At 29.2% G+C, this 23,036-nt stretch overlaps 2 protein-coding genes and 122 non-coding genes across 124 annotated transcripts; 56 read left to right on the forward strand and 68 right to left on the reverse strand.

The window, feature by feature from the left end:
• Window positions 1-33: 33 nt before the first annotated feature.
• Window positions 34-54, reverse strand: 21ur-517. Its single transcript, NR_063342.1, has one exon.
• A 515-nt stretch (window positions 55-569) lies between these two features.
• Window positions 570-590, forward strand: 21ur-1161. Its single transcript, NR_063343.1, has one exon.
• Window positions 573-593, forward strand: 21ur-15007. Its single transcript, NR_063344.1, has one exon.
• A 91-nt stretch (window positions 594-684) lies between these two features.
• Window positions 685-705, forward strand: 21ur-3553. The gene has a single exon (NR_063345.1).
• Window positions 706-887: 182 nt separating this feature from the next.
• On the reverse strand, window positions 888-908 carry 21ur-14925. Its single transcript, NR_063346.1, has one exon.
• Window positions 909-951: 43 nt separating this feature from the next.
• On the reverse strand, window positions 952-972 carry 21ur-9226. The gene has a single exon (NR_063347.1).
• On the reverse strand, window positions 956-976 carry 21ur-10395. Its single transcript, NR_063348.1, has one exon.
• A 129-nt stretch (window positions 977-1,105) lies between these two features.
• 21ur-11611 lies at window positions 1,106-1,126 on the forward strand. The gene has a single exon (NR_063349.1).
• A 128-nt stretch (window positions 1,127-1,254) lies between these two features.
• On the reverse strand, window positions 1,255-1,275 carry 21ur-1070. The gene has a single exon (NR_063350.1).
• Window positions 1,276-1,450: 175 nt separating this feature from the next.
• Window positions 1,451-1,471, reverse strand: 21ur-8857. Its single transcript, NR_063351.1, has one exon.
• 21ur-11968 lies at window positions 1,452-1,472 on the reverse strand. The gene has a single exon (NR_063352.1).
• Window positions 1,473-1,513: 41 nt separating this feature from the next.
• On the reverse strand, window positions 1,514-1,534 carry 21ur-9356. The gene has a single exon (NR_063353.1).
• Window positions 1,535-1,640: 106 nt separating this feature from the next.
• On the reverse strand, window positions 1,641-1,661 carry 21ur-9783. Its single transcript, NR_063354.1, has one exon.
• 21ur-3657 lies at window positions 1,644-1,664 on the reverse strand. Its single transcript, NR_063355.1, has one exon.
• Window positions 1,647-1,667, reverse strand: 21ur-15463. The gene has a single exon (NR_063356.1).
• Window positions 1,668-1,722: 55 nt separating this feature from the next.
• On the reverse strand, window positions 1,723-1,743 carry 21ur-14596. Its single transcript, NR_063357.1, has one exon.
• Window positions 1,724-1,744, reverse strand: 21ur-10555. Its single transcript, NR_063358.1, has one exon.
• Window positions 1,745-1,881: 137 nt separating this feature from the next.
• Window positions 1,882-1,902, reverse strand: 21ur-2728. The gene has a single exon (NR_063359.1).
• Window positions 1,903-1,980: 78 nt separating this feature from the next.
• On the reverse strand, window positions 1,981-2,001 carry 21ur-1124. The gene has a single exon (NR_063360.1).
• Window positions 2,002-2,194: 193 nt separating this feature from the next.
• Window positions 2,195-2,215, reverse strand: 21ur-471. Its single transcript, NR_063361.1, has one exon.
• A 370-nt stretch (window positions 2,216-2,585) lies between these two features.
• Window positions 2,586-2,606, forward strand: 21ur-8326. Its single transcript, NR_063362.1, has one exon.
• Window positions 2,607-2,652: 46 nt separating this feature from the next.
• Window positions 2,653-2,673, reverse strand: 21ur-4225. The gene has a single exon (NR_063363.1).
• Window positions 2,674-2,738: 65 nt separating this feature from the next.
• Window positions 2,739-2,759, reverse strand: 21ur-10433. Its single transcript, NR_063364.1, has one exon.
• Window positions 2,760-2,822: 63 nt separating this feature from the next.
• 21ur-9015 lies at window positions 2,823-2,843 on the reverse strand. The gene has a single exon (NR_063365.1).
• Window positions 2,844-2,895: 52 nt separating this feature from the next.
• 21ur-1261 lies at window positions 2,896-2,916 on the reverse strand. The gene has a single exon (NR_063366.1).
• On the reverse strand, window positions 2,897-2,917 carry 21ur-14027. Its single transcript, NR_063367.1, has one exon.
• Window positions 2,918-2,968: 51 nt separating this feature from the next.
• Window positions 2,969-2,989, reverse strand: 21ur-10890. The gene has a single exon (NR_063368.1).
• An 803-nt stretch (window positions 2,990-3,792) lies between these two features.
• On the forward strand, window positions 3,793-3,813 carry 21ur-8889. The gene has a single exon (NR_063369.1).
• An 86-nt stretch (window positions 3,814-3,899) lies between these two features.
• 21ur-10547 lies at window positions 3,900-3,920 on the forward strand. The gene has a single exon (NR_063370.1).
• A 124-nt stretch (window positions 3,921-4,044) lies between these two features.
• On the forward strand, window positions 4,045-4,065 carry 21ur-15210. The gene has a single exon (NR_063371.1).
• Window positions 4,047-4,067, forward strand: 21ur-14492. Its single transcript, NR_063372.1, has one exon.
• 21ur-944 lies at window positions 4,048-4,068 on the forward strand. The gene has a single exon (NR_063373.1).
• A 232-nt stretch (window positions 4,069-4,300) lies between these two features.
• 21ur-2361 lies at window positions 4,301-4,321 on the forward strand. Its single transcript, NR_063374.1, has one exon.
• On the forward strand, window positions 4,304-4,324 carry 21ur-1645. The gene has a single exon (NR_063375.1).
• 21ur-12119 lies at window positions 4,306-4,326 on the forward strand. Its single transcript, NR_063376.1, has one exon.
• A 436-nt stretch (window positions 4,327-4,762) lies between these two features.
• Window positions 4,763-4,783, reverse strand: 21ur-14939. Its single transcript, NR_063377.1, has one exon.
• On the reverse strand, window positions 4,764-4,784 carry 21ur-7084. The gene has a single exon (NR_063378.1).
• A 203-nt stretch (window positions 4,785-4,987) lies between these two features.
• On the forward strand, window positions 4,988-5,008 carry 21ur-4306. The gene has a single exon (NR_063379.1).
• On the forward strand, window positions 4,994-5,014 carry 21ur-10403. The gene has a single exon (NR_063380.1).
• Window positions 5,015-5,203: 189 nt separating this feature from the next.
• 21ur-11483 lies at window positions 5,204-5,224 on the forward strand. The gene has a single exon (NR_063381.1).
• 21ur-10748 lies at window positions 5,205-5,225 on the forward strand. The gene has a single exon (NR_063382.1).
• 21ur-6146 lies at window positions 5,208-5,228 on the forward strand. The gene has a single exon (NR_063383.1).
• Window positions 5,229-5,569: 341 nt separating this feature from the next.
• Window positions 5,570-5,590, forward strand: 21ur-11521. Its single transcript, NR_063384.1, has one exon.
• Window positions 5,578-5,598, forward strand: 21ur-5788. The gene has a single exon (NR_063385.1).
• A 213-nt stretch (window positions 5,599-5,811) lies between these two features.
• Window positions 5,812-5,832, forward strand: 21ur-10617. Its single transcript, NR_063386.1, has one exon.
• 21ur-7071 lies at window positions 5,813-5,833 on the forward strand. The gene has a single exon (NR_063387.1).
• 21ur-12127 lies at window positions 5,815-5,835 on the forward strand. The gene has a single exon (NR_063388.1).
• On the forward strand, window positions 5,816-5,836 carry 21ur-5832. Its single transcript, NR_063389.1, has one exon.
• Window positions 5,837-6,162: 326 nt separating this feature from the next.
• 21ur-3785 lies at window positions 6,163-6,183 on the reverse strand. Its single transcript, NR_063390.1, has one exon.
• Window positions 6,164-6,184, reverse strand: 21ur-8271. The gene has a single exon (NR_063391.1).
• Window positions 6,185-6,449: 265 nt separating this feature from the next.
• Window positions 6,450-6,470, forward strand: 21ur-4785. The gene has a single exon (NR_063392.1).
• A 227-nt stretch (window positions 6,471-6,697) lies between these two features.
• 21ur-8973 lies at window positions 6,698-6,718 on the reverse strand. Its single transcript, NR_063393.1, has one exon.
• 21ur-9245 lies at window positions 6,699-6,719 on the reverse strand. The gene has a single exon (NR_063394.1).
• A 67-nt stretch (window positions 6,720-6,786) lies between these two features.
• Window positions 6,787-6,807, reverse strand: 21ur-10638. The gene has a single exon (NR_063395.1).
• A 321-nt stretch (window positions 6,808-7,128) lies between these two features.
• 21ur-14259 lies at window positions 7,129-7,149 on the reverse strand. The gene has a single exon (NR_063396.1).
• Window positions 7,150-7,273: 124 nt separating this feature from the next.
• 21ur-6827 lies at window positions 7,274-7,294 on the reverse strand. Its single transcript, NR_063397.1, has one exon.
• A 418-nt stretch (window positions 7,295-7,712) lies between these two features.
• Window positions 7,713-7,733, reverse strand: 21ur-3601. Its single transcript, NR_063398.1, has one exon.
• Window positions 7,714-7,734, reverse strand: 21ur-10966. Its single transcript, NR_063399.1, has one exon.
• A 56-nt stretch (window positions 7,735-7,790) lies between these two features.
• On the forward strand, window positions 7,791-7,811 carry 21ur-14270. The gene has a single exon (NR_063400.1).
• Window positions 7,812-7,912: 101 nt separating this feature from the next.
• On the reverse strand, window positions 7,913-7,933 carry 21ur-2803. The gene has a single exon (NR_063401.1).
• Window positions 7,934-8,120: 187 nt separating this feature from the next.
• 21ur-7236 lies at window positions 8,121-8,141 on the reverse strand. The gene has a single exon (NR_063402.1).
• Window positions 8,125-8,145, reverse strand: 21ur-14250. Its single transcript, NR_063403.1, has one exon.
• A 256-nt stretch (window positions 8,146-8,401) lies between these two features.
• Window positions 8,402-8,422, reverse strand: 21ur-2208. The gene has a single exon (NR_063404.1).
• A 278-nt stretch (window positions 8,423-8,700) lies between these two features.
• On the forward strand, window positions 8,701-8,721 carry 21ur-3279. Its single transcript, NR_063405.1, has one exon.
• Window positions 8,722-8,799: 78 nt separating this feature from the next.
• 21ur-5091 lies at window positions 8,800-8,820 on the reverse strand. Its single transcript, NR_063406.1, has one exon.
• A 349-nt stretch (window positions 8,821-9,169) lies between these two features.
• 21ur-8373 lies at window positions 9,170-9,190 on the forward strand. Its single transcript, NR_063407.1, has one exon.
• Window positions 9,191-10,816: 1,626 nt separating this feature from the next.
• Window positions 10,817-10,837, reverse strand: 21ur-880. Its single transcript, NR_063408.1, has one exon.
• 21ur-15666 lies at window positions 10,818-10,838 on the reverse strand. Its single transcript, NR_063409.1, has one exon.
• A 101-nt stretch (window positions 10,839-10,939) lies between these two features.
• 21ur-11270 lies at window positions 10,940-10,960 on the forward strand. The gene has a single exon (NR_063410.1).
• A 7-nt stretch (window positions 10,961-10,967) lies between these two features.
• Window positions 10,968-10,988, forward strand: 21ur-7986. Its single transcript, NR_063411.1, has one exon.
• On the forward strand, window positions 10,969-10,989 carry 21ur-12649. Its single transcript, NR_063412.1, has one exon.
• Window positions 10,990-11,159: 170 nt separating this feature from the next.
• On the forward strand, window positions 11,160-11,180 carry 21ur-4163. Its single transcript, NR_063413.1, has one exon.
• Window positions 11,163-11,183, forward strand: 21ur-7130. The gene has a single exon (NR_063414.1).
• A 460-nt stretch (window positions 11,184-11,643) lies between these two features.
• pqn-76 (Prion-like-(Q/N-rich)-domain-bearing protein) lies at window positions 11,644-12,719 on the forward strand (the record flags this gene model as incomplete). Its single annotated transcript, NM_070471.1, has 2 exons — window positions 11,644-11,697; window positions 11,766-12,719. 2 exons carry the CDS (start codon window positions 11,644-11,646, stop codon window positions 12,717-12,719), a joined length of 1,008 nt encoding a protein of 335 aa, NP_502872.1.
• A 266-nt stretch (window positions 12,720-12,985) lies between these two features.
• On the reverse strand, window positions 12,986-13,006 carry 21ur-4571. The gene has a single exon (NR_063415.1).
• A 198-nt stretch (window positions 13,007-13,204) lies between these two features.
• 21ur-6739 lies at window positions 13,205-13,225 on the reverse strand. Its single transcript, NR_063416.1, has one exon.
• Window positions 13,226-13,415: 190 nt separating this feature from the next.
• On the reverse strand, window positions 13,416-13,436 carry 21ur-12423. Its single transcript, NR_063417.1, has one exon.
• Window positions 13,419-13,439, reverse strand: 21ur-7521. Its single transcript, NR_063418.1, has one exon.
• Window positions 13,440-14,004: 565 nt separating this feature from the next.
• On the forward strand, window positions 14,005-14,025 carry 21ur-9333. Its single transcript, NR_063419.1, has one exon.
• A 124-nt stretch (window positions 14,026-14,149) lies between these two features.
• On the reverse strand, window positions 14,150-14,170 carry 21ur-8055. Its single transcript, NR_063420.1, has one exon.
• Window positions 14,171-14,780: 610 nt separating this feature from the next.
• Window positions 14,781-14,801, reverse strand: 21ur-2925. Its single transcript, NR_063421.1, has one exon.
• Window positions 14,782-14,802, reverse strand: 21ur-92. The gene has a single exon (NR_063422.1).
• Window positions 14,803-14,944: 142 nt separating this feature from the next.
• Window positions 14,945-14,965, reverse strand: 21ur-9131. The gene has a single exon (NR_063423.1).
• A 122-nt stretch (window positions 14,966-15,087) lies between these two features.
• Window positions 15,088-15,108, reverse strand: 21ur-1535. Its single transcript, NR_063424.1, has one exon.
• Window positions 15,109-15,536: 428 nt separating this feature from the next.
• On the forward strand, window positions 15,537-15,557 carry 21ur-3773. The gene has a single exon (NR_063425.1).
• A 132-nt stretch (window positions 15,558-15,689) lies between these two features.
• 21ur-9254 lies at window positions 15,690-15,710 on the reverse strand. The gene has a single exon (NR_063426.1).
• On the reverse strand, window positions 15,691-15,711 carry 21ur-13940. The gene has a single exon (NR_063427.1).
• A 180-nt stretch (window positions 15,712-15,891) lies between these two features.
• Window positions 15,892-15,912, forward strand: 21ur-127. Its single transcript, NR_063428.1, has one exon.
• Window positions 15,913-15,962: 50 nt separating this feature from the next.
• 21ur-2418 lies at window positions 15,963-15,983 on the reverse strand. Its single transcript, NR_063429.1, has one exon.
• Window positions 15,984-16,099: 116 nt separating this feature from the next.
• 21ur-131 lies at window positions 16,100-16,120 on the forward strand. Its single transcript, NR_063430.1, has one exon.
• Window positions 16,121-16,430: 310 nt separating this feature from the next.
• 21ur-6850 lies at window positions 16,431-16,451 on the forward strand. The gene has a single exon (NR_063431.1).
• Window positions 16,452-16,477: 26 nt separating this feature from the next.
• On the forward strand, window positions 16,478-18,947 carry Y105C5A.508 (uncharacterized protein). The gene is made up of 3 exons (NM_001268943.4): window positions 16,478-16,563; window positions 17,783-18,058; window positions 18,513-18,947. The coding sequence occupies exons 1-3, from the start codon at window positions 16,493-16,495 to the stop codon at window positions 18,607-18,609; spliced, it is 444 nt and encodes a 147-aa protein (NP_001255872.2). The 5' UTR covers window positions 16,478-16,492; the 3' UTR covers window positions 18,610-18,947.
• On the reverse strand, window positions 16,663-16,683 carry 21ur-13068. The gene has a single exon (NR_063432.1).
• On the forward strand, window positions 17,377-17,397 carry 21ur-10984. Its single transcript, NR_063433.1, has one exon.
• 21ur-2817 lies at window positions 17,378-17,398 on the forward strand. Its single transcript, NR_063434.1, has one exon.
• On the reverse strand, window positions 18,063-18,083 carry 21ur-2093. The gene has a single exon (NR_063435.1).
• Window positions 18,066-18,086, reverse strand: 21ur-10083. Its single transcript, NR_063436.1, has one exon.
• Window positions 18,465-18,485, forward strand: 21ur-9790. The gene has a single exon (NR_063437.1).
• Window positions 18,774-18,794, forward strand: 21ur-1549. The gene has a single exon (NR_063438.1).
• Window positions 18,948-19,076: 129 nt separating the features above from the next.
• On the forward strand, window positions 19,077-19,097 carry 21ur-9491. Its single transcript, NR_063439.1, has one exon.
• A 148-nt stretch (window positions 19,098-19,245) lies between these two features.
• 21ur-15451 lies at window positions 19,246-19,266 on the forward strand. The gene has a single exon (NR_063440.1).
• Window positions 19,267-19,578: 312 nt separating this feature from the next.
• 21ur-7699 lies at window positions 19,579-19,599 on the reverse strand. Its single transcript, NR_063441.1, has one exon.
• Window positions 19,600-19,864: 265 nt separating this feature from the next.
• On the reverse strand, window positions 19,865-19,885 carry 21ur-10969. Its single transcript, NR_063442.1, has one exon.
• 21ur-508 lies at window positions 19,868-19,888 on the reverse strand. The gene has a single exon (NR_063443.1).
• 21ur-15368 lies at window positions 19,871-19,891 on the reverse strand. Its single transcript, NR_063444.1, has one exon.
• Window positions 19,892-20,090: 199 nt separating this feature from the next.
• On the forward strand, window positions 20,091-20,111 carry 21ur-7829. The gene has a single exon (NR_063445.1).
• Window positions 20,092-20,112, forward strand: 21ur-6487. Its single transcript, NR_063446.1, has one exon.
• Window positions 20,113-20,439: 327 nt separating this feature from the next.
• 21ur-10322 lies at window positions 20,440-20,460 on the forward strand. The gene has a single exon (NR_063447.1).
• On the forward strand, window positions 20,443-20,463 carry 21ur-10669. Its single transcript, NR_063448.1, has one exon.
• Window positions 20,464-20,484: 21 nt separating this feature from the next.
• 21ur-7213 lies at window positions 20,485-20,505 on the forward strand. The gene has a single exon (NR_063449.1).
• A 294-nt stretch (window positions 20,506-20,799) lies between these two features.
• On the forward strand, window positions 20,800-20,820 carry 21ur-12142. The gene has a single exon (NR_063450.1).
• A 1-nt stretch (window position 20,821) lies between these two features.
• 21ur-7376 lies at window positions 20,822-20,842 on the reverse strand. Its single transcript, NR_063451.1, has one exon.
• A 155-nt stretch (window positions 20,843-20,997) lies between these two features.
• Window positions 20,998-21,018, reverse strand: 21ur-8025. Its single transcript, NR_063452.1, has one exon.
• Window positions 21,019-21,157: 139 nt separating this feature from the next.
• On the reverse strand, window positions 21,158-21,178 carry 21ur-10674. Its single transcript, NR_063453.1, has one exon.
• Window positions 21,179-21,377: 199 nt separating this feature from the next.
• Window positions 21,378-21,398, forward strand: 21ur-3842. The gene has a single exon (NR_063454.1).
• A 100-nt stretch (window positions 21,399-21,498) lies between these two features.
• 21ur-11076 lies at window positions 21,499-21,519 on the forward strand. Its single transcript, NR_063455.1, has one exon.
• Window positions 21,520-21,720: 201 nt separating this feature from the next.
• 21ur-4533 lies at window positions 21,721-21,741 on the reverse strand. Its single transcript, NR_063456.1, has one exon.
• Window positions 21,722-21,742, reverse strand: 21ur-10589. The gene has a single exon (NR_063457.1).
• Window positions 21,743-21,825: 83 nt separating this feature from the next.
• On the reverse strand, window positions 21,826-21,846 carry 21ur-11871. The gene has a single exon (NR_063458.1).
• Window positions 21,847-21,917: 71 nt separating this feature from the next.
• On the forward strand, window positions 21,918-21,938 carry 21ur-14831. Its single transcript, NR_063459.1, has one exon.
• Window positions 21,939-22,320: 382 nt separating this feature from the next.
• 21ur-5560 lies at window positions 22,321-22,341 on the reverse strand. Its single transcript, NR_063460.1, has one exon.
• 21ur-11245 lies at window positions 22,324-22,344 on the reverse strand. The gene has a single exon (NR_063461.1).
• Window positions 22,345-22,569: 225 nt separating this feature from the next.
• 21ur-1996 lies at window positions 22,570-22,590 on the reverse strand. The gene has a single exon (NR_063462.1).
• Window positions 22,591-22,600: 10 nt separating this feature from the next.
• Window positions 22,601-22,621, forward strand: 21ur-10840. Its single transcript, NR_063463.1, has one exon.
• Window positions 22,622-23,036: the final 415 nt, after the last annotated feature.

Here is a 23,036-nt window from a genome sequence, read left to right on the forward strand (position 1 = left end):
ATTATTACATTACTAACTTTTTAGATAGTAAACTGAAAAACATTGATAACTACATTACATCAGAGATTGTGACAAGCGATATTTCTGCTTTGTGAAACAGTAAATATTTTTCGTTTGGATTTTTTCTGATCGCTGCAAAAATAAATAAATATCATGAAGCCAGCATTGCAGAATTCTTAAAGGGTAAATTTTTGAACGTTACGCTGTGAAAACTATATAGAATACTATTTCACAGCCGAGAAGTTCGACAAATTTCACAAAATTAAAAAAAAAAACATTTATGATAGGGTCACACTTTTTCACGGTTTCAATGTGTCGTAATGTACAAGAAGAAAAAAATAAATGTCTGTAACAAAACACTATCGAATGATACACAAACCCTGATAACTTGCCAATTGGGATTTATTAAATAAATTCAAAATTCCTGGACAAATTTCTTGAACTCCAGAATATGTACTTTATTTTTAAAAAAACTGTCGCAAACGCTATGTAAGGAAAAACGTTAAAAATTCAAAACTTTCATCTGTTTCGGTAATGTAATAAATTATCAAAATGTACCTACACGATGTTATTCGGTAAACATGCTGTAGAAACAAAATATTTTAAAACATCTTTGAAAAACTGGAAAAGTGTGAAATTATGTTTCAGGTTGTTCAGAAATCAGGTGCATACTATGAAGATTAATATAATTGTTACATTAGGAGAATAAACGCTAAACTTTTAAAGTTAACAAAATCTAATAAAGAAGTGACTGTTTTAACTTCCACTCTTTCTTCAAGTGGTTTAGAAGAAAAAAAATAATATTTTTATATGTTTCAAAAACAGAGAATAACCAAAAATGATGCAGTTCCATAAAGTTAAGAAAACAATTCAAAACTAATTCTAAAGCTCGAAATATTCAATTTTCACCGATTCGTTCAGCGAATGCCTGCATTAGCCAAAAAATGAAACATTTGTACTTTTTCTTCAAAAGTGAGTTTCTCCCTATTCTGAACAGAATTTGAAAAGTATGTGAAACAGTAAAAATTCCATAGCCCAATTCATTATAAAAAAATATCCTCCTGCTTCTTATGCTTCATGTTACATTTAAAAATTAAAAACATATTCTTTACGAAGTTTCTAAATTCAATTTAAATAGATTTTTATTTGTAATGCAATTTCCAAAATCAGAAGCAGTTGAGATAGTGTATTAAACTACTGAAAAAATGTATTAAATAAATTGAAAAGTAGTTTTCCTTTAGTTTTTGTGAAATTTTTGAAACAGATGACAGATTATTGGGGTTCTTTACTTCAAAATTAACTTGAAAATTTATTGAAACAGTAGAAGTTTTGAGGCAAACAATGCAGATTTATGTTACATAGTTGAAAGTTATAACTTTACCAATTCCAGATTTTGAAAGAATTTGCCCAAATTGTCTTTGAATCAATCAAAAAAGTTAGGAAACTGTAAGGAGTAATTTGTCAGTGAACAACTCTTTGATACATTCAAAGCTGAACAAAAAATAGTGTTGAAAAACCGTAGAAAATTAATTTAATATTGTCGCTTAGAAGCCACTTCCAAATATCAACTTATTGAAACAGTAAAAATTAAATTTTCATCCAATTGTTCAAATTAGGGAAATTTTAACAAAACAGGAGAATAACAAATTAATACAGTGCAATTATTATCAATACAGACGTGAATAGAATTAATGAAAAATGTGAAAAGGTATATGCAATCTTTTTGAAAATCAAGTGAATTAAACTATAACAAAATATCAAATAACTTGAAAACCCAATTGGAGGAACAGTGATTTTTTTTTTGAAATAATAAGTTTGAATTCTATTTAGACAAAAATTCAAAGTACTCACAAGTTGCAGTACTAATAGAGATTGAATGTTTTTAAATAAAGTCCTCAGTCATTAGTGCAGACAAAAAATTTAATACTAATAAAACATTGTAAAACAGTATAAGATTGCTAGAATTTGAGGAAATACAGAATTCGGAAATTCAACAAGTTATTAAAAGTTGTTGCTGCCACAGATTAAATGAGATTTATGAAAAAGTATGAAATTTGCAAACATTTAGTGGTCTTATGAATAACCCAGAATATAGACAAAAAGCACAATTTCAAAGTGTAAAATATTTGAAGAATTACGAATTTCTAACATGTGTTTAGTGCAGAACTAGTGGAAAACTGGAATTATTTCAAAACTTAGTTGAAGCTCATTCAGAATAGAATAGTTAAAATTAAGATGAATATCTGGCATCATTAAAACAGTAATATTTTTTGTAAATTCCAGACTCTAAAAACAGAGTCCCAATATGACAGAGAAGAGGTTAAAGCACTATTATTTATTTTAAATATTTTGAAATATTTATTATTGCCTGATCAATTTATACGTGTCTTAAATAAGTTATATTATTGAAACCGTAAAATTTTTGAAGTGGTAAATTTTGAAAACAGAGTGCCAGTTTCAAACGTGAAACTAACGCTTTAATATCTTGCTGTTTGCCTGAAATTTCAGATTTTTTGCGGAAAGTCCAACTACTTGTATATGTTTCACTAGCTCAATATTATTTTGACAAGTTTGGCAAAAAGTGTTAAATTTCTTTTCTAGGTTTCAGTTTTAGAAATAGAAATACTACAGAAAAATCTAAAATCTAATTGAAAACCGATTACACAAGGAGGAACAAAAGTTCAAAAAACTTCAAAATATATGGAACATGTGAAAAAGTAGATGAAAACTTCCAGGAAAATATAAAACTTCTTAACATAACAAAATTAGAATATAGAAACTAACAAATGTAATTTTTGAAACAGTTATGTTTTTTTTCAAAAGCCTTTTCACTAAAATGCTCATCTCAACCAGCTCAAACTGACCAAGTAAATAGAGAATGTGAAAAATGTTTTGAAAAATACAGTCTACATGGAAATATTTATAAATGCTGGAAAATAATTAATACAAATTGTGAAACAGTAGATATAAACTTTGAAATTTCACGAAATTGACCAATTATTCAAAACTCGGTTATGAAATATTGTTGAAACAGTAATTCTTGTTCAAAATCCAAAATTTTAAAAACATGACCGAAAATGAAAAATTCGCTAAATTTATGTTTCTACTCTTTCTAGATTCTTCAAAAATCAACCTGGAACCCATCTAAAGGTACACACCTAAAATTATAAAAATTTCAATGATTTTTCTGGAAAAAATCTTAAAATTTCAACCATTAAAACTTTAGGCGAATTTTAATGTTTTTCAATTCAAAATTTTACGCGGAATTCAAAAAACTCAATTTCAACCCAAGAAAACCAACCTCTGACGTCATTCCAGTCTAACAAAATCCGAGAATTCGGTGGAAAAGGGGGAGTAAAAGGGGGAGGAAGGGAGGAGGGCGAGCGGTTGTGGAAAGAGAAGGAGGAGTGGGAGAAGGGCAATGTAAGAGACGCCGACGACGAGAGACAAGAGATATAGACGTTAGAGATGTGACGAGAGAGTGTGTAGAATTGAGAGAGCCATGGGGAGAGCGCATGCAAAGTGAAGAGAGTGGTTAGAGAAGACAAGTGACAGGGTGAGTAAGGGACAAAGAGCGGGGAGATTGTGACGCGTCGAATGCTTTTTCCACTCGCGCCGTCTACCGTAACCCGTTGCTATTGATTTTGTGTCTGCAGGCTCCGCCCATTACTGGTGACTATTGGAAGCAGTGAAGAGAGAATTTATTTGGCGTAGGAAGAATGTTCTAAATTTTTCTTTTTTTTTACTGTTTCACCGAGGCGATGTAAACATTAACTTTTAATGGATTATCAATCGACGGTTTATGTTTTTTTTAAATTAAAATAATGCATTAATTATCCCGGACTTATGTAGATCTGTTTCAACATAGAGTTAATTTTGTGAATAAAATGGTACATTATTTTCAAAAAATTCAATTTCCAATCAATAACAAATAAAATAACAAGTTAAAAATAAACATTATTTGGCAGGAAATTCCTCATTGAATTTTTTAAAAAATAATACTGTTTCACTGTAAGGGCATACAAACATTAACTTTTAATGGGATATTATGTCACGAGATTGGTTTACTTGAGTAGAAATAAACAATTGTAAGTTTTAAAAATATCACTAAAATAATGCATTAATTATCCCGGACTTATGTAGATCTGTTTCAACATAGATTTAATTTTGTGAATAAAATGGTACATTATTTTCCAAAAAAATTCAATTTCCAATCAATAACAAATAAAATAACAATTAAAAAAAAAAACTTATACTGTTTCACCGAGTCCATAAAAATTGATGATTACCAAAAAAGTAATGCTGTTAGCATAGATTAATGATTGTTAGAATTGAGCTAAAAAACTGGAAAATCTCTGCGGATTATGAAAGAAAAACTTTAGGAAGTTCTAATAAACTTTCCAAATAATTTGGCAAAACTTCTGAAAGTGGGAAAAAATGTGATTTTTTTGAAGTGGTGTTTCCGAATAAAATCGATCGAAAACTTGATCTCTAAATTCACGTACTTGGTCAAAAACATTTGTTCTCACAGGCACAAAATTACATTGCCTACCTGCCTGCCTGCCTACACCCTGTTTTGCTTTAAATGTACACTGGAACCTATCCTTTTTGAAAATTTGAAAATTACAAGATTTTGTGAATATTCACATTTAAACTCACGCTAATTGCGGCACACAAGAAGTAGGCAGGTCAGGTAATTAGGCAAAAAAGATGTGCCTGCCTACCTTAAAAAATGAAACCACAAAAATTAATCATCTAAACTGAAAACAATTGACAATCAAGAATTGGAAAATCAAAATTCACTCAAAAATCTATAGATGATGAAACTGTAAATAAAAATTTGCAAATTGTTACATGAGAGAGTAGTTGTTCAGTAGTTTGCGCTCTTTAGCAATTTTTAGCAATTTAGCAATTTTAAAAAATTAGAAATAATAAAGTTATACAAATTCAATATCTTAATAAATCTCCACAACATTTTTTGGAAAAGTCTCACTCAAAAATAGGCACTTTCAGATTTTTTTTCAAATATGTAAAAAAATCGCAATAATTTGAAAACTCATTTTTTAAATTTTAATATGTCCAAGTTTGAGTACTTGAATTACTACCGACAATTGGAAATGCTGCCAGAAAATAAAATTGAATGTGTCAAAAATGTTTCACTGTTTCAAGGAATTTATAAAACATTGGGGAAAAGCTGGTTAATTTATTAAGAAAAAGGGGAATTTTTTCGAGTATTTCCAGTCACTTCAATTTTCCGAAAGATTTGACTAGAATGACGTCATTCATTTCTATTACAGTTCTTATTTTACACCGTTGCTTTTAAATTTCCTCTATTTATTTGTTTTTATTCAAATTGACACATCACTCAAAAAGAAGGGTGAAGTGGCCGCCAAAAAACGATTGTTGGCCGGATTAAACATAACATCTACCCTCTAGTTTTTTTGTTAATTTTTTAAATTGTAACAAACATGATAAATCCGAAGGAATTTTGCTGGAATTTGAGATTCAGTTAAATTTTTCCAAAATGTTTCACTGTTTCAATGAATTCATAAACATCGTAATGAGTTAATTAAACAGTCTTGCCGGTATTGATGTTGAAAATTAAAACTTTTGTTTCAGGTAGTTGTTATAAAAAAAATTTTTGCAAAAAAAAAAAAAATTTGCCTTTTTCTTAAATCCAATGCTCTGCCTGCAAAAAATGCCAAAGCCAATTTTACATCACTTTTCCAAGCGAAATAGTTAAATTACGGAAAACCAAATTCCTGCAATGTTTCACCGCTATGGTAAAATCTATTGTTTTACTTTAAATAGTTATTACACGATTGATCTCACTTTAATTTCTCAGGAAAAAATTGGCGACCGAGTTTCACCGTTTTGAAGTTTGTAGTCCAGAATTATCTGAAAACAGGATTTTTTGTAATTCTGTCGAGCAGATTTTATCATTCTGTATTGAAAAAGTACACGTCTTTATAATATCTGAAAAATCTGTAGATATATTTCCAGACTACAAGCGCTACTGAAAATTTGAAACTATACTACTAAACTGTTTGAACTTCAAATTTCCAGCAATGACTGCAAAAATTAGACTATTTCATGTTGCGAAAAACTACTTTAAAATGAAGAAGTAATTCTTAAATTTTAATAAAAAACCTATAAAAACTTATTGAGCAATCCAAATTGTCAATAAGTTAGTAAATTTTATTTCTTAATGAAGTCATCTCGAAACAGTTAAAACTTTGAATTTCCCTCGAAAATTTTAATACTTCTATTTTTTTTAAATGCGTTAACCCAGAAAATCGATAATTTGATATTTCTCAAGATTTTTAAAGGAATACCGCCTGAAAATTTGCAAGAAGAAGTAGACACTAATCCAATTTAAAAAAAACCCTCTGAAAAAATTATAATGTTTCAGGATGTTAATTTCTCAAAGTTATTCCAGCTTTGTTCACTGTCACGAATTCATTAAATGACTCCAAATTTCCATTTTACCAGGAAACTTTATTAATATGTTTCCGTCGCTCTGTTCCATTTGATAATTATATATTTATTGACAAACTGACGGTGAATAAGCAGCGGGGTGGTTGGAGAGAGAGAGAGAGTGAAGAGATGGAAAAGAAACAGAGATACACACACACACACACACACACACACACAAACACATCTGTTCTCAAGGTGATGACGAAGACGGAGCGACGATAGTGAGGGGTTTTCGAAGGAAATGGGAAGGGGATCGAGTTATTTTTATTTTAGGGGTTTTTGAAACTGCAAAAAAAGTTGGGAATAAATTTTGAATTGAAATGAAAAACAGTGAATCTAACTTTCACAATTTGTTAAATAAAAATATTGAAACTTCAAAAAAAAGGAAAGAACTAAAATTCGATTTTGTATCGAAAAATCCATTTTCATCACACTTTTTTGTTAAAAAAGTCGATAATGTTACTGAACGACTAGTCGATCCGAACCATCAGATCACGAAAATTTAGATCACGAAATTTTTTAAAGGATTATATGGAAGTTATGAAACCGCAAAAAATGAATTTCAAATCTTTACAATTAAAATAATCTTGTTTTTTTTATCTGTGTTAAAAAAATGCATTTCGATTTGCAACGAAACATGTGATTTGTGTAGTTTTAAATATTGTATCTCAATTACTGAAGTACTTTTCTCAAAGTTTGTATAGAAATATTTAAAATGCAAAATTATTTAGGCTAAAATTCAATTTTGTAGCAAAGAACTATGTTTCTTCATTTTAATACAAAATATAGCGCTGGGTTTTTGCAAAAGCCTATAAGATCGCTTCAGAAGTATTTTGTCAAACGTTTATGAATATTCTGAAACAGCAAAAAATGTTTATGAATTAAATTTTTTAAAATTAAATTTTTGTTGCAAATTTCATTTATTGCATTTTATTGCAAATTTCAAATTGAGAGAAAGTTTTATGAAAATTCTGAAACCGTAAAATCTATGAACTTATGAATTTGAGAACTCTACAATTACAACAATCTCTTTTTTCCGTTGTGATAAGTTTCGCTAATTTACTAGTAAATAGAGTCTATTAAAATTAAATTTAAATTTCTTGAACATTTCATGAACAATATAACAACTTTCAAATCCCAGTTTTAAGGGAATTTCAAATAGCAAAAATTGAGTGTGCTTGTCGAAATAACATTTAAAAAACACGATTTAAAATATTTGTATGACAGTTTCAAAAGGTTTTTCTCCAAGCCGTAGAATACATTTCCAACTTCATAACAATTTTAACAGAGACTTTAAAACTGCATATTTTTGTTTGACATGTTAAAAAAAACGGATTTCGTTATTAAAACCATAATCTGTTTTATTTTTAGAGGAGAAAACGGAAGAATTTTATGAAGTTTTCGAATCTGCTTGGAATTTAGTGACTTTCAGAAACTGTGCTATGGCAATAGTTGAGTGATTCATCAACATACTGTGAAAAATTTATGGAAATCCTGAAACCGCAAAAAAAAGTGAATTCCTCAACTTCATAAGTTTATAATTACAAACCTCCCTTTTCAGTTATGGCATTTTTTCATGTTAAAAAATAGAAAAAGCCAGAACTTACTTACCATACCCTTCCCTACCTTTTACCATGTTTTACCCTAAATTTGATTTTCTCATATCAATTAATGAACAATTTGTGAAAATTTTTATGAAAATTCTGAAACCGCAAAAAATATGAATTAATTATTTTCAAAAACTTTCCAGCCTTCCTTTTCAAGTTTGAATAAATTGTATTGTCTGGGTTTGTGGATAATTAAGTAAATTTTAATTGAAATTATCAACTTATTTCAGAGAAACCATGAAATGTTCTCAAAGTTTTAAATTATTCAATAAATTTCGCAAGTTTGCAAGAAAAATAGTACAAAGGAAACTTAATTAATTTAATAATCATCTATTCCATCAATTAGTGAACATTTCGTAAAACTTTATGAAAATTCTGAAACCGAAAAAAATATGAATCTAAAACAAACTTTTTATAATTAATTTGATACATTCGGTTCCTTTTACTTTTCATAGCATATCGAAATTCTAAAACTGCAAATGTTTTGAGAGAAATAAGACTACCTGTTTGATTACTATAATAATACACTGTTAATAAAAAACTCTACTGCAAACATTTCTTGAAAATTTCATGTTCCAGTATTAAAGTAAATTTTTTGTTGAATCTATGAAAACAGTGATGGTATGTTTTAAACCAAAATTCAATTACTTTATTGGAATCAATGGATTTTTTTTCTCAAATTCAATTCACAGTAGATTCTAAGAACAAAGCTGTTAACAAATACTTGGCAATACTAACAAAAATTATTAAAATTTTGAAAAATATGAAAAATGTGTGAAACTGTAATAATTAACAAACTCATAAAATATTTATCAGAAATTTCGAGAATGTTCAGAAGATTTCTAGAAATTTAATGAAATTTTTTCGAAGAATAGTACAACAGATAAAGTATTTAAGCAATTTAGTAATCAATTTGATTTGTTTAGTACGAAATATGTATTATTGCAAGTACATATCTTTACCTCAAAAACTTAATGAGAGTTTTGAAACTGACAATAAAAATTTTGCGATATTCGAATTTGGAAATAGTAAAAAAATCCTGTTTCAATAGTTTAATAAATCTATTTAACTTGAATTCTATTGGATGGGAAACAAAAATTCAAACGTTTTCAGTTTCAACTTGTAATATAATAGAAAGTCAATCTGTAATTTGTTCCTTTCAATTTTCTACATTTTTTATAAAGATATTTTGTTCTAAAACTTTTTTATAAAAATCAGTTTGATTGCGATACACTTGTTTCACATTTTTTACTACGATTTGCCGTAAATTTCCGGCAAGTGCCGATTTGCCGGTTTGCCAAAATTTTTAATTTCGGAAAACTTCCGAACGTCGCCAACTTTTCTAAACTTTCAACAAAAAAAATAATATTTTGAGATTGAAACCGATTTGTAATTAGAAAAATAACTCTTTTTTTAATAAAAATTCAAATAAATCGATTATATTAGAAAACGTTTCAAAATGGAAAATATTTCGGCAGGGGTTTTTGTCTTGGATTCCAATTTCAACAGGCATATGACTGCACTTTTTTGCAAAAAAAAAAATTTGGAATTTTGGGGGAATTGATATGGTAAAAAATTGCTAATTTTTTTTTAATATGAGGGGTAAATTTCTGGACCCAGATATTCCATCCCAGCCGCACTACAGGGGTTTTTGTCTTGAATTCCAAATTCAACAGGTATATACAGGCACAAAAAAACAAAAAATAAAAATTTTGGATTTTTGGGGGAATTGATATGGTAAAAAATTGCTAATTTTTTTTTAATATGAGGGGTAAATTTCTGGACCCAGATATTCCATCCCAGCCGCACTACAGGGGTTTTTGTCTTGAATTCCAAATTCAACAGGTATATACAGGCACAAAAAAACAAAAAATAAAAATTTTGGATTTTTGGGGGAATTGATATGGTAAAAAAGCATCTGCCCAAAATTTATGTTTTAGTAAAATATCATACATATATGTTGTTGATAACTTTAAGTCCCAACCTTTTTTTTTTGACATTGACGCTTCCTAGAAATTCCTAAAAAATTGCTCGGAATATAATTATCGCCAACAGAAAAAGCCCAAAAACTCAACTCGATCATTCAACAAATTGTGCTCAAATCACTGGAATTTTTTGTGATTAAAAAATCATCCAGTATCCGATTTTTGATACATTATGGCAGAAAAAATATCGATAAGTATGAAACCTTGTGTATAAGAAATTGTCTGTATTTTCCTTAATTTTTTACGCAAAACTCGTGTAAAGTTAACGTTTTTTAAATTTATTTTCCGCTCCAAGTATTTTAGAAAGTTTCAATGGATCATATTTGTTTTCTAATTTTCTATCTAATTTTCTATTTTCTATGTTTTCTAATCTAATTTTTTTTACATATAAACAAGATTCTTGTTTCCAATACATCCAAAAGTTCTATAAATTTGTTTAAAAATGTCGCCTATTTTTTCATTTGACTAGAGATAATCGCAAAAAAAGCGGTTATTCTATTAATTGCCGTAGACATTACAAATTTTTCACAAAATAAAAAAAAATATTTTTTCCACCAAGTTGATAAAGTAGAAGCTTTTTTGAAAATTGAAAGTTGATTAGAAATTCTAAAATAAATGGTTGCTAAAGCATTGCTAATCTAATGCAACAATCAAAAAATACTCGTTTTTAGACTTTTCATTCATTTTCTAAAAAATTGATAAGACTTTGAAATATGCCGCTCAAAAGTGTTTGAAAATTAATTTTAGTGATTTCCATTAGGCATCATATCAGCGTTTAAATTCATGACCATTTTTTTATGAAAATTTTGAAACTGTAGAAAAATGTTACACAAACTTTAGAAACAAAACCTTCTTGTTTCATTATCTTAATAAAGTTTGGAATGTCACAAATTGATGATTTTTCGTACATTTTCACTGCAAGAATTCCATAAAATGCTGATTTTAAAAATAGATAGAGCGAATCAATAAAAAAAGGAATAAAACCTTATTTCAATCTGTTTTATCGCCAAAAATTTTAATAATTGTGGAAAACTAAATTGCCAGCTGTTTCTAAATTGTTGTATAAGTTGCTCGTTTTCCTGGAAAATACTAATACATGGTAATTTGAAATTCCTAGACAGGTTGAATAAAATAGGATAGGCTAACCGGAAATGGCTTTTTGGTTTTTCTTGCAAGATTATCGGAATGCAAAAAATGATGGCGAAGAAATAGGCCAAGAGACCAAGTTTTGATGAATTAACATGAGCAAAATGATAAGTGTGAGGGCATGGGAAGTAAATAAACATTTTCTTGTCAAATTAAATATACACTTTTGCAACTTCCCGTGTTCCAAAGAGATAGTGCGTAAGACCATGAGACAATATACGTGTTCTTCGGTTTATTAGCTATGCCATACTTATGTTTGCACTGATCAGGAAGCCGGTTGAATGGATGGAGTTTGATAATTGGGAAGGAACTCTCTGGTATGTGTTCCATGATTAAGGAAAAGAAAAAAAAAGAGTTGGGTATAAAAGTTCGAAATATCGTGAAAAGGACATCAGTTGTCTCTTAGCAACTCTTCAAACATTTCAACAATGCGCTTTATCGCAATTGCAGCTCTTCTTGCTTCTAGCCTTCTTCTTGTGGAGGTACGATTTGTAAATCATTAGTATATGTATTAACTAATTAATTACACGTCTTATAATATTATTTCCAGGGAACTTCAATTCGTGATAAACGTCAATCCTGTGGCTGTGCTCCAAAAATTCAACCAAGTTGTTCATGTCAACGAACCACTTACACTCAACCACAACAGTACAGTTGTTCCTGTCAGAACACTGCTCCAGTCCAGACATCCTGCTCATGTGCCCAACCAGTTCAGCAACTAACTTACCAAGTGCAAGCCACCCAATGTGCTCCAGCTTGTCAGCAGTCATGCCAGCGTCAATGTCAATCAGCTCCATCTGTCAGTAATTGTCAATCTTCATGCCAACAAACTTGTCAGACTTCTTCCTGTTATACTCCAGTTGCTCCAGCTCCAGTTCAATGTCAACCATCATGCATGCCAGCCTGTGAACAATCCTGTGTTGCTCCAGCTCCACAAGTCATCAGTCTTAACTTGGAGGTAGTTCCACAGTGTCAACAACAGTGTGCTCCTCAATGCCAACAGCCATCAGCTCCACAGTGCCAGCAGTGCCAGAATACTTGCCAGCAGTATGCTCCAGTTTGCCAGCAACAGTGTACTCCACAATGCACACTTCCATCTGCACCAGCTTGCCAACAATGTCAAACTTCGTGCCAACAGACTCAACAGTGCCAACAACAATGTATTCCACAATGTCAGCAACCAGCTGCTCCACAATGTCAGCAATGCCAATCAGCATGCCAATCTCCAGTTGTTGCTCCACAAATTGTGACTGTCATCCTAGAACCTTCAGTGTCTCAATCTGCTCAATGTGTTCCACAATGCCAACAATCATGCCAACAACAATGCATTCAACAACAACAACCAATGCAGCAATGTGCTCCAGCATGCACCCAATCATGCTATCAATCGTGCTCTACTGCTCAACCAGTCCAGATGCCATGCCTCACTCAATCAGTCAACTCCTGCTCTTGCCAGCAAAACTATTCTCCATGTGGAAATGGACAATGTTGCATGAGAAAATAAGCATCTAGTGTATAATTGTGACATCAATTATTTGTATATTTGAGACATAATTTTTGTGCTTTTTTAAAAATAAATAATAGTAATAATAATATTAATTTGTTTAGCACACTTAAAAGAGTTAATTAAATATTTTTTCAAAAATTTTAAATAATTATATTCCAAATTTCAAAAATGTCCACAAGTATTCGAGTAAGAAAAGTGTGCGAAAAAAGTTCATATCAAAATTTAACGGCTTGAAAGTGGAGTTCTGTTGCTCAAAAAAAAGCTCTTCCAGATATCAAAATACATTGAGTTAGCGAAAACTTCTGAACTAAAAATAACTCAATGAAACATTTTTTTGTTCAAGTTTTTCAAATTGGATACTGATGTATATTTTTCAATTAAAAATTCAGCGTAAACCAAGGGAAATCTACAAAAAACGTTAATGAAAAATATTTTTGACCCACAAAGTATTTAAAACGGCTCTGATCCTTTTTGAACTAAAATTGAAATATCTTACAAAATGAACAATATTGTTTGCCATGTTACTTTTAAAGCTTTTATGTGAAACAGTGAAAACAAATTCGCACTTTTTTAAAAGCAACTGTATTTAAAGTTTACAATTTATTGTTTCTATTCTATCTGAGAAAACCACACTACAAGCTTTACAGTATGTATGTGGTATTAATTTTTTGCGAAATTCAGAGACAATTCAGAGACATACTCGAGGAATACATATTAGTATTTTTTTTCTCTTATATCACCTTTTTATTCCAAGTTGAAACCGTTGTTTTTTTTTCAAAAAAGAAAAAATTTTCTAAAAGAAACATCCGAATAAACAATTCTGATAGGAGTGCAATTTCGAAATTTTAAAATTTTGAGGGGCATTTTCATGTTTCCGGCAAACTACGGACCGCGCAGGTTTTGAATTCCAAAATTTTCGGGGAAAATGCGGAAAATAACAGCAGAAAAATGCAACTCATGTCTTAGTACTTCCAGAAATTCTTAAAACCTTGAATTTCGCTCAAATGTTTAATTTTCAAGAAATATTTAATTTGATTGAAAGATGTGAAGAACAGGGAAAACGCTAAATTTGAATTCCCGCGTTAAATAATTTGCGCGGGAAATTTAAATTTAGCTATTGTCCTGGATGTTTCCAGTTAAAAAAACATTTTCACCGTTTTTCTTATTCACAAGTGACGAAGTCAGGAAATTAATTAATTGCGCAATTACACAATTTTTGGAATGAAAAATTGTTTATCTGTTTCACCAAATAAATTTATTGACTAACTGCTAATCATAATATTATATCGGGTAACTTTTATTAAAGTTTTTTTTTTAAAGTTATATAACTGATTGAAAAATCCAAAAATTCTCTAATAAAAATAGTTTTAAAATTTTGTTTCATCATTATCATAAAAACTTGATAATACTAAAAAATATATCTTGGTGTTATGAACACAAAAAAGAAATTGTAGTTGTTGATTAAGTGCAGTTCATATAGAAATATTGAAACTGTAATTTTTTTTACAAACAGTTTCAAATATGATTTTATTCAAAGACATTTATGACGAAATCTAAATCAACATATTTTAAAACAGTGAACAATTTTTTCTCCCACTTCACATTTTCTACTTTTTCTTTACAACATCTTCCTCATTGTCAGCTAGCCAAAAAATTTGTATGTTTATACTATTTCATTGTCTGCCACCTCTGACCTCTTCGCACTCTCTCCTCCTTTTGCACTTTTTATGATAATCACCTCTGTCCCTTCTACTTCTCACAAGTATCCTTATCCTTTTGTCACGGGAAATCTTACTTTTTTGACGATATTTCTTATAAGAGGTTCTGATAAAAAAGTAGCTTGTGAAGCCTTGCAACAACTGCGCTCCAGCGAATACATGTTTTGAAACATAGTAGCGTGATTTTGGTCATTCTTTTCGTACTTTCGTCAACTTTCAAATTGAAAAGTTTTAACTTAGTGCTTTATCATTCATGAACAATTAATACTGTAATTTTGCTAATTTTAAATAGTTTTATTTTAAAAAGACTGCTATTTTTTTTTTCAATTAATGAATTGTCTGAACTGTAGTCTGAGTCTGAACTGTATAAATAGTTTTCAAAATGTACTTACATAGACTACGAAACAGTAATATTTTTAAACACACGGTTTGGTCAGTTGTAGCAATAATGTTCCAACGAATCCTTTTTACAAAGAATAGTTGGATGATTTTGAAACTTTTTCATCAGTTTCATCCAAGAAAACATCAATTTTTCTCAATTCAGTTTATTGAATAATAAACTACAAAACAGTAATTTACACTAGTTTTTTGTTGTAATTTTTTTATTTATATTCCATTTATCAATTTTAAAACTCAGTCATTTTGAACCCTCAGTGAATTTATTGTGAATAAATACTCCAAAATATTTATTATGAAATAAGCTATTTAAAACAGATTAAGATTTTCGATTTTTTCTCATGAACAAAAAAAAATACTTTGGCAAATAAGCTTAAAATTAGCAAATAAGCTCAACAAATCCTTACTTTTTTTTTACCAATTAGCGTTGATTGGTTTCAAAATGAGCGGAGTTAAACGCTGATTGGTCAGAATTTTTCACACAAAAATATAAACGTCCTCCAATTTTTGCATAAATTTTGAATTTTGATTTTTGAACAGAAAATTTGTAATTTTTTTGTAAATTATTTATTTAATAGTAGTTTTAATCGTCAGGAAGATTTCTGTGAACAGGCCCAACATTTCGATTTTCCTTTTTTAAATTTTTTTCTTCTACTGTTTCGCATCTTCATTATAATTTCTTAAGGTTTTCAAGTTGCATTAGAGTTTTCACAACAAAATTCGCTGACCATTCTTGGTGTTTATGTTGCGCTTCCTTTTAGGTTAAACTTGCCGAAAAACAAAAAAACTCCGGAAAAGTGAGCGTGGAATAATCAGCCATTTCAATTTTTTAAAACTAGAATAACTTTTTTTAAAAATTAGATCCACTCTCCAAATATTACGAATGAACAATGTCAAATGAAATAAAATCTGTGAAACAGTGAAAAACATTTCCGTTAAAAAAGGTAGGATCGAGTATTACAAATAAACGTATTTTTCAACACTAACCGTGAAAAAGCAAAATAATTTCCGTTTCAAATAAGAAATAGAAAAACAATTCTGTATGTAATTTTTACTGGGGTTTCGATCCTTTGTGAAAGTTTTGGAAAAAACCAATGAATTTATTGAAAAATTCCAATTTCATTCTAATCCCAACTTGTCAATTCTAATAAAACCGAGTGTTCCTGTGAACGCGTTATACTAATTTCTTGAAACAATTTTTGAAAAAAAAAAATTCACTGTTTTATGCATTCTCTGTAAATACTTTTTTAAAAATAAAATCAGTTGGTTTGCAACACTTGTTACAAATTTTTGAAAATTAAAACTGATTGGTAAATTTTTTTGTGCAGGTACGCTTTCTTTGAAATTCCCAACTTAAAACCTTATGGGGTTATTCAAGTAGTGTCGGAAAATTTGAAAGTGTAGAAAAATTACGTCACAACTGTATTAAAATACATAAAACATGTATTTTAATACAGTTGTGACGTCAAAAATGTTTTTAAATACATTTTGCAACATTACTTGAATAGCTCCATTAGGATTTATAAACGCATTTCAAAAAAAAATTTACTGTTTCTTTCGTTTTATTTATCATTTATCATCATTATGTTCGTAATGAATCAATGCGTTTTTCTCTGGAATCTTTCCACTAAACTTTGATTATTTCAGAAAAAAAATATGTCCAGCAATCAGAAAATTGTTACTAACTTGGAAGATATAAAAGAAAATGGTAACCAGCATAGCCAAAAGTGAGTTTTTCTTGCAAAACTAATTAAGTACGTAAGCGCTCTAAATTAATTTTTATTTTTTTTTAGTTTAAAATCAAAACAAATTTTATGAGCATTTTTATGTGTTTATGGATTTTCTAAATGAATTTTGAAAAGAAATACTTTGTAAACAAAGAATGTGAAAAACGAAAAAATATTTTAATTGAAATTTTAAAACACAATTTTTAAAAAAGATTATTTTTGGTTCCCAGCAGCAGACACCAACGGGGTTCTTTTAAGTTTTCTTGGTAGGTAGATTTGTCGTCAACGCCTGCCTACCGCCTATAAACTCTACTTAGGCATAAACGTTGGATCTTCGAGTTTGCCTATAAAATTAAAGAATGGCACATGCATTACATTTTGCTAGTATAAACATAAATTTCGAAACAGCTAAATTTTTAAGAAATACTAAAATTACGAATTTATGAACCTAGTAGAAAAAAGTGAAGAACTTTGTTTTGCAGCAGTTCTGATAACCAGTCAGATGTCGGACGCTAAAAAAACTGACAGAAAAAGAAAAGTCTTGCCTAGAATGTACTAGGCTAGATTGTAGATAGGTAGGCAGGCACCAGTGCCTAAAATGCAAAATAAAAGTTCAAGGTTTTTTGCTTCAAATGTTTCGAGTTTAATAAAATCACAAACTTTTGGGATAAATAAAAAACCAGTTTTTTTGTTAATTTCTATTTGTTACACACAAAAATGGCATAAAAAATACACGGTCACACACTATAAATTTGAAGTTTTTATTAACTGTTTCACTGTGGTTTTTTAAATTTCAACATTTTATAAAATTTATTCATAAATCAATCCATGTACGAAAACCAAATAGTCAAAAAAAGCTGAAAATCATTAAATCAGTTTGCGAAAAGAAGTACTAAAAATTTTTAATTCCTCTATTCTGGGTTCATTTTGCATAGATCGACGTTTAGACCCGGTAGATGTCGGATGCCGTAGTTAAAAAAATAATTTCAGTGATCAACTGTTTCGCTATGTTTTTAAATTTTAAGTTTTACAATTTAATTGGTTAACTGAACAGTTAATTTTTCAAAATGTTGTATTACTTACAATTTACTTGCACCCTTTTAAAGTCAGACTATTAAAACAACTGAAGCTAAATACGGCAAACAAATTGGTCAAACCCGTTAGACGTCGGTCGCTGCAAATAGAAAAATATCTTTGTACGAAAACTCACATTTTGCAGTTCTCCTTCCAACTGCGAGCCCCCAGGAACCTCTTCAAGCCAGAAAACTCCGAAAACTCCGGGAAACCAGTTAGTAACCACCACAAGCTCGCCCACAAGGCCATCAAATTTCATCGGAAAATGTCTTGACAGTGCCAAAATGCACAAAGAAATGGCTGTAAGAGTGAACATTGAAAGTATAAATTGCAACGAACTTGCTGCGATCTACTTCAGCGAAAGCTCCTTCCGACTTCAAGCTCTGCTCACTGATCAATTTGAGAATGCAGAGGTGGAAATGTAAGATTGTTTTACAAGAAACACAACAATTTCTATAAATTCACATACACCAATAAAAAATCTGTGAAACTGTAAATTTTTAAATCTGAAACTTTCTTTTAGCTTTCCAGCTTTAGCTTGTTTCCTGTTTACCAAGCATTATTTTTTATTTTTTTATTAGCATAGTTTTTTATAACCTTCAATTTTGTAAAATTTCGTCCACTGATGTACAATAATTTTGTAACTATAAATTTGTATTATTTCAAAGTTAAAAAAAATGAAAAGAAAGGGTAATTCAGATGCACTAAATTTTAAAACAAACTTCTTGATTCTGGAGGGCGATTTGAACTAAAAATATTGAAAAATGAACCACAAAATTTTACTGTGTCTTGTTGTTGTTTTAATTCCATAAAATAGTCAATGCCAATTCTTTTTTCATTACTTCTTATATTTATCATAAGTGTGACACTTTCAGCTCTCCAACTCCAACTACCTCTACAAATGACATTAACAGTACTCCTAAGCGCCCACGTCCATCGGTTTTTAAAAAAGATTCTCATAAATATTTATAGGAAAAATATCTAACAAATAATTTGTGAACTGACATTCTGAATGTTCAAGTTAAACAACATGGTGCAATACTAATAGAGAAAATACTTTTTATAGTTTTTTTTAAATAATTTTCTTTTTCGGTTTCACATTGTCCATATCTTTATCTTTAATTAGGATATATTAATGTATTAATGGCTATATTGATGGTCATCAAATCATTACAAAAAGTTCCGTAGTCTACGATAAAAGTACAGCACTTTACCAAGATTACCGTGTTTTGTATTTTTGTTTTGTTTTAGATCTATTTTTCTGGATTCATTTTATTGTAATTCTGCAGAATAAAGTTTTTATAAAGCAATTTATGCAACCTTTTTACTGGAAAAGTATCCAATCAATGCTTCTGAAACTATCATGAAGCATTTCTTCAAACTGAAAAAAATAATGTTTCAATGCCATCAGAAAATCATTGGAAAAAATAAATGGCCGTTATTCTCTTTTGAAAAAATTGCAATTATTTGAAACATCAATAGGGGTCTCATGATAAAAGTAGATTTAACGCCTCCGTTGTAGGATTCAATTTTGAGATTAAAATTTAATTAAATTTTCGCGTGTCGCAATAAGTTTTTAAAAATAAGGTTTTGGAAATCAAAAGTCATTAATATGAAATAATATGAATTTATAAAATAATTTTTCATGCTTGTTTACAGACCTTCTAAGAATAAATAAAAATCAAGAATCAGCTGGAAATGTTATCAGATTGAAATTTGGTCTGAACTTGCACCTTTTTATTGTCCAAAACGGTATAATGAAACAGATTAATAATATTTTGCCAGTAACAACAATTTTTGATAAAATCAAAAGAAAGCTTAAATACGGGCTGCAAAAAAACTAATCACCATTTGGAACAAAATTCAATAATTTGTTGGCTTTTTAAAACAAATTTTCTGTTTAAGTGCTCTATATAATAACACTCCTATTTGCAGAATTGTCAATTTAGATCTGAAAAATCATCAAACCCAACTATCACTGGTTGAAAAAAAAAACATAGTGATACAGTCAAAAATTTTCAAAAATTTTTAAACTAGTCGCAGGACAGGAAAATTGGAAAACGATGATTGAGATGTGCTCTCAAAAAAAAGTTGAAATTCAAACGGCCGACGCCTGCCGGGTTTCAATAAACTGTTATGGTAGGCAGTTCTTATTTCTGGGTACACGCTTGCCTACCGCCTGTTCATTTTGAATTGTGTGAGAATAAAGTATTTTGGAACCAAAAAAACTCCAGCCATGAAGGACGAATTAGTAGCTTTCCTCTTTATCAGTAAGTATTAGAAACCATCACGTAACCGTAATTTAATTTTTGTGATAATCGTAATTTTGATTAATTGGTTCTTTAGAACTTTGTGATTGCACTACAACAAATTGGAACAATTCCATAAAAAATTACGAGTAATTTTTAACGCTTTCACGTAGTTATTAAAATAATTAACGAAACTAAGTACCATTTTTATGTTCGTGGGACTATAAAATTAAAATTTAGAATTTTGTCCCAAAATAATTTTTGTTCCTCTCCCCTAAATTGTTATGGTAGGCAGGTTTTATTTCAAGGGACATGCTTGCCTACCACCGATTCATTGTATTTTGTGATGAACTTTGGTGTTTGGTGTGTCCGTGTTATACTCTGTTTTTTTTCACTTTGAAAAATTTTGTTGGGCTAAACTTTTTCTAATCCGTCAATACAATCACAGAAAATAGTGAATTTAAAAAGTTATTTTTTTGAAATTTGGGAACTCATTAAAACTGATTTTCTGTTTCAGTCAAGTGTTTTTAGATTTTACATCTAATTATTTTACTGTTGCTTTGTCTTCTAAAGTATCATTTTAATTTACGCTTTTTGTTTGTGAATTGAAGTTGCATCATAGTTTTGCAGAATTAAGTATACTGAAAAAGTTAAGAATCGTATGGTTTGAAACTTTTATACGAAGCTTTCAATCCCATTAAAAAAGTATTGCAGAGTAGGACGGCGTTGTTACCAAGATTAAATTTAATAAATTTTCTCAAATTTGATTTTAAAATATCAAAATTAGGCTTTAATAAAACTGAAACTGCTTTAGCGATTTTTTTAATCAGCAACTCAACATGGTCTTCACGTGACAGAAAGTTCCTTCTTTTTCTAATAGTAAGTTTATTAAGTAAATCGAAGATTTTAACAATTAAATGAAGTTGAACAGTAGAAATTGCTGTAGAGATTACGCAATAAAAAAGTTAAAAATTGAACGTTTACAGAACTTTTTTGAAACTGTAATTTTTTTTACTTAATAAAAATGTTTCTGAAATGCTGAAGTAGTACAGAAAAACTGTGAGACTGGTAATTTTTGATAATAATATTTTTAGTCGAGCTTATTCGATGCTTTTCATAACTCTTTGACAGATCAATCTCTGTTTAGTTCATGAACACTAGAAACCAGGTTGTAACTGTTTAATTACAAAAATTATAAAGTTTTATAACTTTGAAAGAACAGTTTTTCCATAGCTTTTACAGTTTTTTTATAGCATATCTGCAAACTTTAAAAAAAACGCAAAAATATCGCATTAATAAGTCAAAACATGAAAAATTATACAATGTTGGTGAAACAGGAAATTTTTGTAAAATAAGACTATCATTGGTTTCCCCTTCAACAAAGTATAATATCTTTGCTTCATTGATAAAAATACTCAATTTTCATTAATTTAACAAATTTTCGCATGTTGCAGTAAGTTTTTAAATACAACTATTTGGAAATTTGATTACTAAGATCGCAGTTGAACATTTGAGATAACAAATTTTTGCTTTTAACTCATCGCTTCCTTTTTGATTTACAAAATCATGTTCCACATGTTCTAAAATTTCTTGTTATTTCAGAAAATTACAATGTATATAAAGGAATTCTGCCGTCATTATTTAAGATTGGAACAATATTTCTTTGATTTCTTTTATTCGTCTATATTCTGTCGAATTTGAGCAGGTTTTTTTTTGCAAAATATATCAGTTTCTTCTTTTTCTATGTGAAGACGTTCCTTACATCCCTTACATTTTAAAACTCTTAGAAATAGACTAGGATAAGGTTGTATATTAAATATTAATTTCTTAAAGGAAATAGTATAACCGCGATAGAATTAACAAAAGGGAAAATTGCGGTCATAAAAACTATTTGAAACGGATCAATCAAATAATTAACTAAATCCAAACTTTTAATTTTTCGACAACAGAAATCATAAAATTAATCGAAACAAATGTCCTTACATATTTCTAAACCTCGTTAAAGTGCGAATTCTTATTTAAATTTTTTGCTGCAGTCTGAAATTTATGAATTGATTCTAAATAATAAAAAAAACAAATCTGAAAAAAGTAAGAAAGTTGAACCACATTGCTATTAGACTGATTACATAAATTGTTTTATAGAATTTTCAAGTCAATTGTTTGGTTCAAATCGTTCCCAAAATCGTGTGATTTCACGAAAATATTTATGATCTACTGATGTTATATGTTAAAAAGAATGAACATGCGGTAAAGTCGAATTTTTAAAGAATAAATTTGTTTATATTCAAAGTTTTACGTTTCGGTGAATACAAAAAACATTTTGACGCACTGAAAAAACTTCTGTGAAGCTTTTGAGCACGTTTATATAACAACTTTATTTAAAAAAAAACGTTTTGTCATTTGTAGTGTTAAAAGTATGTACAAACGTAATGCAAAAGTCAAAAGCGCGACAGAATTAACAAAAGGGAAAATTGCGGTAATTAAAAAAACTATTTGAAACAGATCAATCAAATAATTAACTAAATCCAAACTTGTTTAATTTTTCGACAACAGAAGTCAGCCAAAATTTCTGAAATTTATGAATTGATTCTAAGAATTAAAAAAAAAACAAATCTGAAAAAGTAGCATAACTACAAAATAATTTTTTGGGCGACATGGTTAACTTTTCACAGTTTCTTAATAAGGATATTTGTCATTAGCATCATCAGCATTGCTTTTTTTCTTGGAGGTTTTTCAAATTTATTGAAACAGCTAAAACTTTCAGTTTTTATTGAAAAAGTTGAATCACATTGCTTTTATACCTTTTATACTCAATTTTCATTAAAAAGTTTAATTATTCAAATTTTCGCATGTTTCAGTCTTTGCTACTTTGCTATAAAGAACAAACTAGAAAAATTGACTAGAAATAGATTTTATTTTTTTAAATTCAAATTATCCAGATTATTGCAATGTAAAAAAAGGATGCGGAAGAAATAGTCCAAGAAACCAATTTTTTATACTAACAAGAGCAAATTGTGTTAGAACAGAAAGAAAAAGTTGTTTTATCAGTCGCGTAACGAGTGGCATGGAAAGTAAATAAACACTGTCAAATGTTCATGTAAAATCAAATGTACACCTTTGCAACTATCTGTGTTCCGAAGAGATAGTGTA

The sequence above is a fragment of the Caenorhabditis elegans genome, chromosome IV, assembly GCF_000002985.6.
Source record: "Caenorhabditis elegans chromosome IV".
In the NCBI taxonomy this organism is placed as follows: domain Eukaryota; kingdom Metazoa; phylum Nematoda; class Chromadorea; order Rhabditida; family Rhabditidae; genus Caenorhabditis; species Caenorhabditis elegans.

Coding starts and splice junctions, on each gene's coding strand:
- Y105C5A.508 (NM_001268943.4), top strand. CDS start 16,493: ATGTCCAGCAATCAGAAAATTGTTACTAACTTGGAAGATATAAAAGAA. Junction 16,564..17,782: donor GGTAACCAGCATAGCCAAAA/GTGAGTTTTTCT, acceptor CACATTTTGCAG/TTCTCCTTCCAACTGCGAGC. Junction 18,059..18,512: donor GAGAATGCAGAGGTGGAAAT/GTAAGATTGTTT, acceptor TGACACTTTCAG/CTCTCCAACTCCAACTACCT.